Consider the following 14,221-nt stretch of genomic DNA (forward strand, 5'->3'; position numbering starts at 1 on the left):
CCAAAATAGTCCTTTGTTTCTGTAAATTTAAGAAACTCCCAACAAAAGTGTTTATTTCTTTGAGCAGTTTGATTATACTATGACTGAGTATGATTTAGTGTTTGATACAAAATGAAATGGTAAAAGAAATCAAACTGCTAGAAGAAATTGTATCAGGCCACTGAGAAATAACTCAGAACCACACACTGAGTGTTAAATATGACTTTACATTTATTTATGTGATTGACTCTCAATGAAATATCCATACACTAAATAATTACATGTACAAAAAAATAAATAATGACATATGAATTTGAACTTAGCAACAACAACAAAAATACTTTGAAGGGGCACAATTTAAGTTTGCGATTAGAATATTCACCATTTTCCGATTGTTAATAGACTATGATTGATTTTTGTTCATTAAATATTTCTTGGTGTTCTTCTCAGGCTTAAACAATATGATAAAACACTTTGGAGCAAATATACACATTATTAGACCAAAGCTGGAGGCCAGAATGGCAAAAATCTCCACAACCACTGTAAATTTCCCAGGAGAGCTGACATATGCTGGGATAAAGGTGATCCACACTGCACAGAATATCAGCATGCTGAAAGTGATAAGCTTGGCTTCATTGAAATTATCAGGTAATTTGCGGGCTAAGACAGCTAAAACAAAACAAAAGGCAGCAAGTAGGCCTATGTAACCGAGAACAGCCCAGAAGCCAACAGCAGAGCCTAATGAACATTCCAATATGATTTTCTCCTTGTATGTGGTTAGATTTTTTATTGGAAAAGGAGGGCTAAGTACCAACCAAATAGTACATATTAAAACTTGAATAAAGGTGAAAGACACAACAGTCATTCTTTGTTGTGGAGGACCAAACCATTTCATGACATTGCTACCTGGAAGTGTCGCTTTAAAAGCCATTAAAACCACTATAGTTTTCCCAAGTACACAGGAGATACAGAGCACAAAGGTGATCCCAAATGCAGTGTGACGCAGCATGCAGGACCACTCTGATGGTGCTCCAATGAAAGTTAATGAACATAAGAAACACAGAGTGAGAGAGATGAGCAGCAGAAAGCTCAGCTCAGAGTTGTTGGCCCTAACTATTGGAGATGTCCTGTGATGAAAGAATATAGCCGCCGTGATAATAGCCAGAAAAGCACCCACAACTGAGAATGTAGCCAGGATAATTCCTAGGATGCCTTGAAAGGAAAGATACTCTACAGGCTTAGGGATACAAGTGTCTCTCTTTGCATTAGGCCAGAATTCCGTGTGACAGCGTAGACAATCAGCAGAATCTGAATAAAGAAAAAAAAAAAGAGAGACTTCTGGGAAGCGTAAAACCATTTTAAATGCTTGGACAAAAATTTGATTTTACCTGTTGTATTACTGATCTCTCCCTCAGGACACGCTATACAGTCATAGCAGCAGATGGGTTTTCCTTTCTGCAGTACTTTACGAGTTCCTGGAGGACAACTGTCAGTGCACACTGACACTGGCACCTGTCAACACACAAAGGTGGCATAATAAATATAAATTATCTTGTTCAGTAGAGTTAGATTCTCATCCTTTGAGTCATTACTTTTCTGCTATCCCCCATCCAGGTAATGTTTCTGTTAATCCAAAATTCGTGGCCCACTGGTAGTGATGCATCATACAGCCCCACAGTTATCATATCAATGATTCCACTTTCACTTTTCTGCCAGTTGACGAGCTCATAAATAGCCACAGGATCCCCATTAGCATTAAATGACACATCATATCCATTTTGGGTAAAATTAACTTTTTTCAGTTCAATTAAAATCTGTAAAAATGAATAAAGAGAGAGCGTGGGAGAGAAAGAAAATACATACAATATTGCAATTATTAATAGTAATACTTTATTTGATCCAAGTTATATTAGAGGTGATGAGGGAAACTGCCATTAAGATATTTATTTCTTCTGACCTGTTTGGACTGCAACTTGGTTAATGTGTCACACTGAGCTGTGACATTTGCTCCTCGACACATTGCATTATGAATGGCATGTGCTATTGCATACACAGCTTTGTACACCATGTTAGTAATTCTGAGCTGAGATGTGTCAGTGTACTGATTATGGAGACTGTTTATGTCTTCTTTTCCATCACATACCTTCTTGTCTGCAGCAGTATCTAAAAATAAACAAAGACAGAACTGACATTTTAAACTCTGAAATTCAAACTAGTCTCAGATCTCATTTATGTACTTACAAATTACATTACCACTGTGATTCATAATCTCAACAGATTAAAAATATATAGATATGTAAAGTCTGTAATACAAAAACTAAGTCACGTAAACTTCAACTGAATTAGAAGTCATCATAAATCTGTGACGGTTCTCAGACATCCAGGTCATCGTTGTCTAAGGAGCTTGGAAAGAAATGCATCTGGAAGTGCAGATTCTTTTCTTTCCATGTTCCTTAGACAAGGTATCATAAGTATCAATATTTGTAGAGAGCCACCTGTCTCATATTTCATTGCTACCATTAATACTTCAAGCTCATGGATCAACAGTGCACCTTGTAACACCAGAAGTTTGACAGGATCATTTAAACCTAGAAACATTCCTTACTGTTTTTAAGTGTGCAGTTGAATGAACCTTCCCAAAACTCAGCAAGTATTTGAGAAGCAGCCACTTCAGAGGGAGACAGATTCAACAAGAAGTCTCTGAGACCTGAAATTACTGACTTCGGAATCGCAAATCCAATGGCCCCAGCACATAAATGGAATTTCGTTAATTCTGAGTATGTTATCCAAGACTCACTGCCTATCCACTGGCGGGGTGGGGAAGGCTCACGTGAAAGCTCCTCCAGCAGTATCCTCATGTCTCCTAAAGCTGCAAATGCGACAACAACCATAGCTGTAGACCTTGACAAACAACATAGTGCATTAGAAAGATGTTTTTATGTCTTCACATCATCAAATGTTTATTTTAAAGATAATTAAACAAGTTAATGCACAATAAATATCTGTGATGAAGAAACCTGCGGATAACATCTGCCACTCTCTGAATTCTGCTCTGTGGGTCTGTCCGATAAAAAGATACAGAGTATTCCACACAGATCCCCTCTTTCTGTGCTGCTTGGAGAAAAGAAGCCATGCCCTTATTTCCATAATCCGAATCTGACCGAACAGCACCTATCCAAGTCCAGCCAAAGTGTTTCACTAGCTTGGCTAGTGCTTCAGCTTGAATCTGGTCACTGGGAATTGTTCTGAAAAAACTTGGGTACTGCTGCTTGTCAGACAAGCATGCACATGCACTGTAAAAAATCAAACTTGCAGTTGTTGAGCTTACAGTCATTTCTTTCACAATTCAACAATAAAAGTTCAGTTGGCCCATAAACTCAAATACATTAAGGGTTTCAACTAATCATTTAACGTTTTGGAGCAAAAGTTGGTCTCAGATGAAATTTATTGCTGGCAAAATGAATGAATTCAAGTTTTACATGAGTTGAAGCTGTTGGCGCCTTTCTGTGCCTGAGTACGCATGCGCATCTCATATTTTTGGATGCTACGGGGTCTACTTTGCGCTTTTGCAAGGACTGAAAGCCACCTGCCCGTCTGCCTTAATGAGAACGTGAGGCTAGATCGTTCATCTCAAGTTTCTAAAGGCAAGTAATGTTTCTTTTATTATATCAGACAGTATATGTTTGAACAATCTCAATTTGTCTGTTAGAAATATCACAACTGAAGTTCTTCGTATTTTTCCGAAACTTAGCATAGCATTACTTTCTTGGCTAAGAAGCCTTGTGGCTTATGGGTATGTGTTTACTATATCATTTAAGATTCCATGTCACAAACTACGTGCCATGTCACAAAACAATGAAAATCTGACAAACTTCGCTACTAAAGAGGCGCGCTCATATCTGACAAGCCTCCGCGACACCCCCTATGCCTATTTCATGAAGTGCAGTCTGTGGCCGCCATACCACCGAACGAAACAAAATAGGCTGGCTCACTCATGACCAACGGCAGCAACCCCCCACCGCTATTTAAATAAAATAAAATAAAGTTCGGGGGCGCCTGCTGCCATGTCGTTTAATTTGTTCGAATCACATCTAGCCAATAAAATGTGTGCTTTAGTTTCTGTGTGAACGGGGTGGTGGAGTCCTCATGGCCAGCGAGCTCCACTAAATGAACTAAATGAAATATGAGATGTGACAATATAGTTTATATCGATATAGTCTACATTATCATTATACTCGTGGAGCCGCAAGTTTGCCTCTCTTTCGTCCACTTTTGTCTCTACGCTGTGTTACTCCGCCTCTCTCCTTCACTGAACACAACTCCCCCTCCCCCATCGCTTCACCTGCAGGCAACGACAAGATGGACACGGCAGCTATCAAAGAGGAGCTGGTCGGTAAAAAGAAAACATTTGAAGATTACTATTTTAGTACTGTCAGCGTAAAGTTAATGCCATAACTGCATTAACGGGGCAAATCTCCGTTAACTAGTTACCGCGGATCACCCCGTGCGTGGGGCTGGGTGGCGTTAGTGAGCTAACCGGGCTAACGCGTTGACGCACGGCCTAAAATCCTTTCATCTCAAAAATCGACAGTCTGCCTTATGTATGAATTCTGGTTGTGCTTACTGACCTCGAACCAATTTTATGTGGTACACAGCTTAAAAAAATATGTCAAATGTTTTTGTATGACTTTGGTAAGCTATGAAGCTGCACTGCTTGATGGATTGTTGGAGCATTACGGCTACCGAGGAGCCTCGCAGAGTGATACGTACTCTGCTTCAACGTAATATTACCATATTATGCGTGTAAGGACCATAAATGGCGCCTGTAAGAGACACGGTTACAAAGAGGATTTCAAACTCCAGGCTGTCAGTTGCGCAGTAGAACTTGGAAACAGAGCAGCTGCAAAATCTGTCTTTGTTATTATGCTCAGCATCTTTTATTTTACATTTTGACTGCACAATTGTGAGCTTTTTGTTATGCACAAAACAACATTGTTTTGGTTTATTTATGGAGCACCATTAATAAATGCACTGATAATTTAAACAGATGCTTCAGGAGTTTTATCCCACTCATACTCTCAATCCAATGTTTGTCATTCTAAGTTGTAAAACCAATCACACAAAATTATCCTTGGCTTACATAATACATCCCAGTATACTGTTGGTGCATTCCATGTAGAATACAATTTGTTAATAATAAATTAAATAAATTAAACATTTGATGTAATGTATGTTTTGTAAATTATTTGTTTTACTGTGTTTCACATGGCATTTTACAAGGCAGAATCAGCTCACTTTAGTGAGCCAAAAAAATTAGGACAGGAGAAAAAAATTCTTAAGTAATGTCAGGAAGCTGGTATTTTATTTTAAAACTAATTGCTATTTTTATTTATTTAGAGAATTAAAAGCCAACTCCAGACCACTGCTTGTCCTGATTTATGAGGGACTGATGAGGAGTTGGTAAGGAGAGGAATCAGAACAGGAGTGCCTGCCCCCCGCCCCAAACACATTATCAGGTAATGTAACTTTGGTAATTTGAGATTAATTCAGGTTTCTTTTGAATTGTTGACACTGTCCTCTCCTCTCTTCTCATTATAGCTTTTGTATGCAGTGCCAGTTCTGCTCTTTTGTCTGTTCAAGCCAAGAAGTACTCTTAAGACATCACCAGCTACGACATAGAAGAGGATTTCATTTGCCCTGTGTTTACAGTGACTGCGTCTGTTCGTTCAGGACACGAGGGGCATTGAAGTCTCACCTCAGCAGATCACACAACAGGGCTAAGAAAAGGCAGGAGATCTCAACATTTTTTTGTGATTTTTGTGAATTTAAGGAAAACTGCTCACAGCATACATTTATTTCACATATTTTAAGGCACTTAAAAAAAAATCAGACTGTATCCTGTCCTTTCCAAAAATGTGACTATGCTACCAACAATTTAACAACCTTTACGTCACACACAAGCAGAAAGCACAAAAACTCAAAAGATATAAAAAACTGTATTAGACTGATTTCTCATGCAAATGCATGTCCTAGTGAAAGTAGCTCCCCTGATAAATCCTTAAATACCTCTCAGGAGCCAGAGACATTACCAAGTGGTTCAGGTGTAGCATCAAGTGATAAAGAGGACAATGAGTTTGTAGATTACCAATGTCTTGAACATAAAATAGCTAGACTTTTTCTATGCATGCAAACATTGTTACATGTTTCTAAAAGTGCTTTGCAGAGAATTATTGAGGAAATTAGTGACATTTTAAAATTTTCTCAGGTTCATTCATTTCAAAGAATCAAACAGGTGCTTGCTGAACAGAACATTGAGGCAGATGATGATGTAATTAAAAATATAAATGATGCACTTTTCAAAACCAACCCATTAATTATCTCAACAGAACCAAAAGGTGCATTATCTACTGATTACAAGAGAAATATTTATTTCAAGAATAATTTTCATGTAATTGAGCCTACAGAGTACATCTACAAAGCGAGAACTAGAAATACATTTGTTTATGTCTCAGTAAACCAGGTCTTGGAGAACTTATTGAAAGAGAAAAGTTTCTTTGAAAAGTTAGCATTTGATAAAGAAATTAGTGAAGGTTACAGATCATTTAGAGATGGGCAGTATTTCAAAAACAACAAGCTTTTAGGATTGCAAGATACTTGCATTAGTTTAGCTTTGTATATTGACGACTTTGAAATATGCAACCCTTTAGGAACATCTCGAAAAATTCATAAAATAACTGCTGTCTATTGGGTTGTACTCAACTTATCTGCAAGGTTTCGTTCTACATTACACTCAATACAGCTTGCTCTTCTTGGTAAAAGTGTAGACGTTAAACAGTTTGGGTATGATGCTTTTCTTTATCCACTCATTGAGGATTTAAAATGTCTTGAAAGCACAGGGGTGTATGTTGAATCTTTAAATAGTTTTTTAAAGGGAACTGTATTTTGTGTCTGTGCAGATAACCTTGGGGCTCACAGCCTTGCAGGCTTTTTGGAGTCCTTTAATGTCGACAAATTTTGTCGATTTTGTAGTATTGATAAACATCAGATTGCAGCTCTTGATCCTACAGAATTTCCATTAAGAACTGTGGAACAGCATAACATTTTTCTAGAAGAGCTTGAGGATGGTCAAAGACAAAGTGTGTGTGGTGTCAAAGGTTCCTGTGCCTTAAGTGCGTTGTCCTATTTTCATCCAGTCACTGGATTTCCTCCAGATATATTACATGATTTCTTTGAAGGTGTTGTCCCTGTGGAATTGTGTTTGTGTCTTCAAGATTTAATCAGAAAGGGTTTTATTACATTTGAAGGATTAAACAAACGTATAAAATCATTTCCATATAAATTCTCTGATAATCTCAACAAGCCACAACAAATTACAAAAGCCAGTTTTGGAACAGGAAGAGTGAGTGGCAATGGACATGAAAACTGGACACTTTTGCGTTTGCTGCCTTTTATCATTGGGACCCGTATACCAGAACATGAGCCATCATGGGAAGTATTGATGGACCTTAAGGAGCTTGTTGAAATTGTTGTCTCGACAACTCTATCAGAAGAAATATTGTCATACTTGGACACCAAAATATTGGATCATCGACGATTACTGATAGAGACTTTTCCTGATTTTAATTTGAAGCCAAAACACCACTATATTGAACATTATAGTCATCTTGTGCGTTGTTTTGGTCCCTTAGTTGATTTGTGGACTATTCGATTTGAATCTAAGCACAACTTTTTCAAGAAAACTGTGCATGATGTCCAATGTTTTAAGAATATACTACTAACACTTTCTTCAAAGCATCAACAAATGATGGCATACTTGTTAGATGGTCACAGTCTTTTTAAACCAAGTCTGCATGTTGATAATATTGACACAGTTGACATCTGTTTCTTGAATGAAAATCTTCAGAAGTGCTTGAAACTGAAATATCCACAGGTAAAAGCTGTGTCATTTGCTAAATGTGTTTATCTGTATGGGACCCAGTATGTTAAAGGCATGATCATTTCATCAGGACAACTGAGTGGACTACCTGAATTCTACAAGATACTGAACATTTTGGTAGACTCTGGGAAAGTGTCATTTGTTGCTACAAAGCTCTCCTCTTGGTTTATGGAACACTACAGATCATATCGGCTTGACAGCAGCTACAAAGATCTGGAAATACTTGACCCAGAAGATTTGAATGATTACCACCCTTTAGCTGAATACTGCGTAGATGGACAACTGATGGTGACACCTGTTACGTGCCTCCTGCATTGAAAGTGATGGTATGTATTATTCATAAATAGTTTTCAGTTGATTACTTTGAATTTGTCAATTATTTAGAATTGCGCCCTTTTTTTTTGGTTTGTCTTCACAGGCCCTGTTACTGCGAGTCCACGTCAGTCCAAAACTTATCAGAAAAATCCAACTGTCCACTGTTCCAGAATCTGTGAAGCAGCTTCAAGATGAACTACAAGCAAAGCTTGGACTTGAAGGTGACTTTGCAATACAATATGAAGACCCAGATTTTGGGAACGCACTTTGCAACCTGATGGATATTAATGAGCTACCTGCTGGACGGGCAGTGTTGCACCTCATTTGGGAGGAAAATGCATCAGCCTCGCCACCACAGACTCCATCTGATCATAGCGCTATCTCATCTATTGATACAGCCAGTGTGAGTTCAGCATCTTCTTTCAGCCCATCCTCATCCACAAAGACCTACATGCGTAGCACTTCACAGTGGCCAAATCCATTTCCTATCCCAACCTTTTCCTATGATGTAGCGTTAAAACTTCGCAAGGGCAATGAGGTATATGAGAAAGCAGGGGCAAATTTAAGTGTAACAAGAGACATCAAGATGGAAATTCTAGACAAGTTGGCACAAGAAATGTTTGCAATCAAAGCGTACCCTGACAAGAATGAAATAACATCTGTTGCACAGGAGCTAGTTTCCAAACATCCCTGCCTCAAAGAGCCTGGCAATGGCACAGGATATGATGGTTGGGCAACAAGCATTAAGTTCAAGCTTGGCAACTACCGTTCCAAGCTAAGTAAAGCTGGATGTAGTGAAGTTGCAGTCAATCGAAAAAGAAGAGGGGAAGAAGATGACAGTGGCTCAAATAGATTTTCCTTAAAGAAACCAAAGCGAGGTGAAGTCAACTTTATCCCTGATGGCCCAGAAAACTACAATGATGAGTCTCTTGAAAATGAAAGATGCATTTTGGAAGATGAAATGAAGAAGAGGGATAAGAACATGGCACTCATCACCCAAAAGATGGACATCACATTCTCTCTCAGGAGGAAAGAAGTTGTGGAGATGCAGCCCTTGGTCAAGGAAATGCAGCTCAGATGGCCAGCTCTCTTCTTGAAAGAACAGGTAAGATAATCTCTTAAATATTTAAAGGAAAACTTCCGTTTTTTTTTTCTTCTTCCCTTTTTCCCCAGTGTGGTCTTATTTCTAAAATGGAAAACGTTCATTTATTCACCCAGAAAAATTTCAAGGCATTTGGAGTTGTTAGAAAGAAATTTTAATCCCAATGTTACGAGTCAGTCGTTTTGCAAGAGAGAGCTGAGCCAAGGTTATGGGGAAAGGATTCACTGAGACAACTAAGAAATGCCTGAATTAAGCCAAAAACCACTCTGGAGGGTTTTTAATCTAAGGAAATAACATTAAAATGTGTTTAAAAGCTCCAAAAAGTTGATTTTACATGATATAGGACCTTTAAAAGCATCTGTTTGTATCACTCCAATATCTTGTAGAAAAGGTTGAAGGCTCGCGATGAGCTAACAATGCTAGTGGTAAAATATAAAAAAAATACTTGGCTCTAAAAATATGAAGCTAATTTTGGTATTACCAACAACTATTGAAGTGAAATCTATTTACTTGTCAACTTGCTGTGTATAATAACGGATTGCTTTTATTTCGCTCTTCTCTGGGCACCCAAAGCGCTTTACAATTCCACTACTCACTCACTCTCACATTCACACATCGGTGCAGGGAAACCACAGTTGTAGCCACAGCTGCCCTGGGGTAGACTGACAGAAGTGACGCTGCCATATCGCGCCTCTGGCCAACACCAGTAAGCGGTAGGGTAAAGGGTCTTGCCCAAGGACACAACGACCAGGACAGAGAGAGCTGGGGATAGAACCAGCATCCTTCCGGTTACAGATGAGCTTCCCAACCCCCTGAACCACGGTCGCCGCAATGACGTGTCTTCACTGGGCATCTAGAATCTTTTGGTGCTGACCCTTAGCAGGCAACAGCCATGAAACTCACAGAACAGGATTGAGAAAGTCACTTACGTGTTATGAAAGTATACAAATTTGACCACAGGATGTTATTCTTACTTCATTCCTACATAACTATAAAATTAATGGAATTTTTTCAATGAATTTAAAATACAATTTATTGATTTATTTCTTTTCTGCAATGAATCCTGTAACAATTGAAACCATTATTTTGTCTTATCAACATTTGATTAGGTATTCTATAGACTTACTGTAAGATCTGCCGATCAGATTTTTCTTGGGTTTTTTTTTTTTTTTTTTTTTAATACGTCAGTTATAATTTGTACCACCACTACCACTAAAGGAAAAAAAAAAATCCAATCAAGGCCTGACCAATAGATCAACCGAGACTAAATGTTTTGAAATTAAGCTCTTTTAACCAAATTTGAAAACAATGTGATTTTTATATAATGTACCTTTAAAAGTTTTCTTCTATATTTTTTTTGTTGCTTTGTAGATTTGTGCGGAATTCTCACGCATTACCACCAAGGATCTCATGGGGACCTTCTTGACTGCCCTCGACACTTACTCACTTCGGCTGATTAAGCTGTATCGAATTAGAAAAGCTGCTTTCCGCAATGACATGGATTCCCTGTTGCAGAAGTTTGATGAACAGGTAATATATAAAAATGTATTTGTGTCTGGTTTATGAGGAACCTGAAGTTCCCACTGTAACGAAAGATACTTTATTAAATATTTACTAAATTGACGTAAAAATTGTTAGTTTTCAAAAAGTGTGTCCTGAATGGGATTATAAGCTAACAAGCAGCGCTGTGTTTGGCAGATTGCAGGTCATGACAGACAGTTCAACTCTCATCCCACTCATGGCACTTTTTGTTATAAATGTTGTAATAAGTGTGCTACATTTGTTGCACATCAAAATTACTTAAAAAATAAATAAATAAAAAAAATCTGACAAAAACATGACCAATTATCTGTAATAACTCATTTCAACATCTTATTTCTTAAGGCTGTATTTTGAGCAACAACACTTAATGTGTTTTAAAAACAAAATGGTAGGTTTATAAATGAGACTGAGTCTTATTTGATTTCCTTGTTTTAGGTCTCAAACATAGTCCAGCATCGACGAACCATCAGTTTGGAAGGGTTACCGATATTTGTTCGCGACGACGAGACCAAACTCTTCTTAACATGTCTGGTGAGTATGCAAATCTACTCAATCTTCAGTTTTGGTTTTCAGAGACTTATATGTACTGTTGTTTTTTATTTTGCATAGGATACAGATCCAGTTGAGAGGGCAACCCGAGGTGTTACGGTGGGCATCCTCACTGTTCTGGAGGACTACGTGGGACCCAACTCGCAGTCAACACTGCCATTGTTTTGGAAGAGGACATTATTCTTGATGATCTGCCAGACCTTCCCACTGCCTTTGCCTACTTGTTTGGCCTACTTTATGGGCTCAACATGGAGTTTCCCAAAGAACTCAAGTACACATTTGAAGCTGTGCAACACATTTTTATGGAGTTGACATCTACCTGTTCCCAGAGGATAAGAAGCTTCAAAACCAAGCTCTTAACCAAAGTCTAACCTATTTGACAACATGTTCAACTCAAATACAACTTGTGTAAAACAGAATGCAGCAATTTGTTTTGATTTACAGTTTTTGGGTTTTGTGGCAAGTTGCTCTGAAAAAAGTTCATTTCTGTCTTTAAGAAAACTAAGGTGCAGAAAGTTCTGAATCAATGTCTTCTGTTCTAACTTTACTTAATGTGGCTTGCATGACTGATTGCAGATTTCATGTATAACATGTTATTATAAAATGTTGAAAGGTTTTATTCTAACTTGAGCTGTTTTAAACAATTTTTATAATCTGGTTTTAGGTACATTTGTATTAGTTTTATAACAAATGTGGCGCGATACTGAACTTCACAGGAAATTGGAGTGTTGATTACTATTAAAAGACAAGTGGTGGAAAAATTTGTTTGAAAGTTGTTTGCTGTATGGAAACCAGATAGAAGTTGTTCACATCCTGCCATCTGATGTTTTGAATCCGTTTGTTAGTGACTATCTATCAAGATAGGTTTGATATTCTGTCTGACAACACCACCTTTAAAATTGGATGAGTAACATTTGTTACAAAAATTTGACTTTTTTTGTGTTTTTGGAAGGACTTTATTTGTGGCTGAATGTTGTCAGTATGTTAAAAATGGCTGATCTCAAAAGTCAACATTGTCAGTGGTGCAGTTGTGTTTGAACACAAAGTTATTTGAAAATCAACTGTGTAAACATTCATTGGTACAACAGGGAGCACCTCATGAAAACTATGAAAGATACTTTTTCTAAACTTTAGGAAATTGATTGGCAAAACAAAAAAAAATATGTTGTGTAAACTTTAGGAAATACGTTGCCGAAACTAAAACTAATACCTTTTGTAAACTTTAGGAAATACGTTGCCGAAACTAAAACTAATACCTTTTGTAAACTTTACGAAATACGTTGCCGAAACTAAAACTAATACCTTGTGTAAACTTTAGGAAATACGTTGCCGAAACTAAAACTAATACCTTGTGTAAACTTTAGGAAATACGTTGCAAAAACAATAAAATATGAGTTGAGAAAAAGGACAATTATTAATTTTGTCAACACAAAAACATTAGCTAAAGCAACTTATCTCCTAAACTTGAAATTATAAGTTATCCATCAGAACCTAAAAACGTAAATGCAGTCGGTTGCCTTGAGTTTTTAAGTTTTAGCAACGTTTTTTTTTTTACAGTGTGTCGAAAAGTGGCTAACCTAAACCAAAAGAAATAAAACAGTGTAAATGTAAAAGAACCGCAAAATCAAATATCATGCACATGCTTAATGTAAATACAAAAATTGGAAACATTTACTTGGGGAATGTTAAAGGCCCTGATGACTTGTGACAAACTGATGGATGTCGTAGACCCAGAGTCCCCAACAACGGCCATCACCATACCAGATTGTGAGCAATTGTTACCAATAAAAAACACAGGGTCGAAGCCATTTAGAAACTGAAATGCCACATGCACTGCCACAGCCACTGATGCACATGAGTCATAGATCTGATACCCGAGCCTAATTCTGGGCAGCAGCTCTGTGCTGTTGTTAATCTCTTCTATGGCAAAGACCATTGCACGTAATGATTGCAGTTCACTGGTGATAATGCTGCAGAAAGTCAACTCACTGTTAGAAATTAAACTACAGACTTAGGTTAAATGTCACAAGAAAACATTGTAGGAGTTGTGGGTTTTGACCATGGCCAGATAATGACTTCATTGTATAAGGGTACTTCAGCACATTGTCTGACCAGTTAAATTCAGCAAAAATGATTATCATGCTCACAAGATCACAAAAATGTATAAATAAATATGTAAAGGCTTGCCATTTCCTGTTCAATTTTTTTTTTAAATTGTTGTTTAACAATATGATTTCTGTTTTCAAAATACAACTATTACTTCCAAGAATATAAATGACTGACTATTGGAATACTTTTCTTGTTTATTTTTTTTTCAGCACCACACAAGAGCAATGTAATACTACAGAACATAAAACGTGAAAATAGTTTTATTTTTAGACAGTCCAACATGTTTTGAGCACTCTCTTCATCCCAGTACTGACCTTCCTTTGCATTTCACAGGCTCGGGTATGATGGTGTAGTCATTGTAAACTGTGTGTGTGTAGGCATGAAGGGAAAAAGCACCACCAATAACAAAGTCCCCGTCCTTTGAAAATGCAGGTAAACGAGTGCTTCCTTGCAGCTTGCATTTCACAGATGATACTACCGTACCAGCCCAAGCCCCTGTAGACATGGTTGTTTGAGTCAGATGAGCAGCCAATACCAGACCAATTAAAACAGCTGATCTTTCCATCTCTGTCTGACATCCAGCTTGTGCATATGGGCGTACGTTTGTTTTCCCTCGTTTATATAAGTCTTTGGAGAAATCTTTTTTCTTGTTTTTTTTAACCTTCTCAAGTACATCCTCTTACCAAGTA

General features: G+C 37.6%; 2 protein-coding genes across 4 annotated transcripts; one reads left to right on the forward strand and one right to left on the reverse strand.

Moving 5' to 3' along the window:
- Positions 1-382: 382 nt before the first annotated feature.
- Positions 383-13,359, reverse strand: LOC147314737 (extracellular calcium-sensing receptor-like). Its single transcript, XM_086260411.1, has 8 exons — positions 13,099-13,359; positions 4,771-4,802; positions 2,997-3,272; positions 2,585-2,880; positions 1,937-2,142; positions 1,572-1,793; positions 1,368-1,491; positions 383-1,287 (listed from the first exon to the last, which is right to left on the reverse strand). Exons 1-8 carry the CDS (start codon positions 13,357-13,359, stop codon positions 383-385), a joined length of 2,322 nt encoding a protein of 773 aa, XP_086116537.1.
- On the forward strand, positions 4,175-12,651 carry LOC147314738 (uncharacterized). Of its 3 annotated transcripts, none has more exons than XR_015124702.1 (7): positions 4,175-4,368; positions 5,377-5,495; positions 5,578-8,241; positions 8,334-9,335; positions 10,704-10,862; positions 11,310-11,405; positions 11,484-12,651. XR_015124702.1 is itself a non-coding variant. In XM_086261804.1 (7 exons), the coding sequence occupies exons 3-7, from the start codon at positions 8,239-8,241 to the stop codon at positions 11,733-11,735; spliced, it is 1,512 nt and encodes a 503-aa protein (XP_086117930.1). In that variant the 5' UTR covers positions 4,704-5,495; positions 5,578-5,766; positions 8,098-8,238; the 3' UTR covers positions 11,736-12,647. The 3 variants fall into 3 exon arrangements, 2 of the variants coding, with proteins under 2 accessions (XP_086117930.1, XP_086117929.1); XM_086261804.1 differs by lacking the exon at positions 4,175-4,368 and having other exon boundaries at positions 4,704-5,495; positions 5,578-5,766; positions 8,098-8,241; positions 11,484-12,647; XM_086261803.1 differs by lacking the exon at positions 4,175-4,368 and having other exon boundaries at positions 4,704-5,495; positions 11,484-12,647.
- Positions 13,360-14,221: the final 862 nt, after the last annotated feature.

The sequence above is a fragment of the Aulonocara sp. 'chitande type north' Nkhata Bay genome, linkage group LG14 (genome assembly GCF_057382095.1).
Source record: "Aulonocara sp. 'chitande type north' Nkhata Bay isolate Kocher_YH1m ecotype deep benthic linkage group LG14, A_spYH_male_GT1.1, whole genome shotgun sequence".
Classification (NCBI taxonomy): domain Eukaryota; kingdom Metazoa; phylum Chordata; class Actinopteri; order Cichliformes; family Cichlidae; genus Aulonocara; species Aulonocara sp. 'chitande type north' Nkhata Bay.

Bases quoted from the DNA above. Each gene is read 5' to 3' on its own strand.
- LOC147314738 (XM_086261803.1), top strand. The intron at 9,336-10,703 runs GTAAGATAATCT...GTTGCTTTGTAG, and splicing joins CTCTCTTCTTGAAAGAACAG to ATTTGTGCGGAATTCTCACG. The intron at 11,406-11,483 runs GTGAGTATGCAA...TATTTTGCATAG, and splicing joins AACTCTTCTTAACATGTCTG to GATACAGATCCAGTTGAGAG.
- LOC147314737 (XM_086260411.1), bottom strand. From the start codon at position 13,359: ATGGTCTTTGCCATAGAAGAGATTAACAACAGCACAGAGCTGCTGCCC. The intron at 2,143-2,584 runs GTAAGGAATGTT...GTTTATTTTTAG, and splicing joins CAACTGCACACTTAAAAACA to ATACTGCTGCAGACAAGAAG. The intron at 1,288-1,367 runs GTAAAATCAAAT...TTCTTTATTCAG, and splicing joins AGAGATCAGTAATACAACAG to ATTCTGCTGATTGTCTACGC.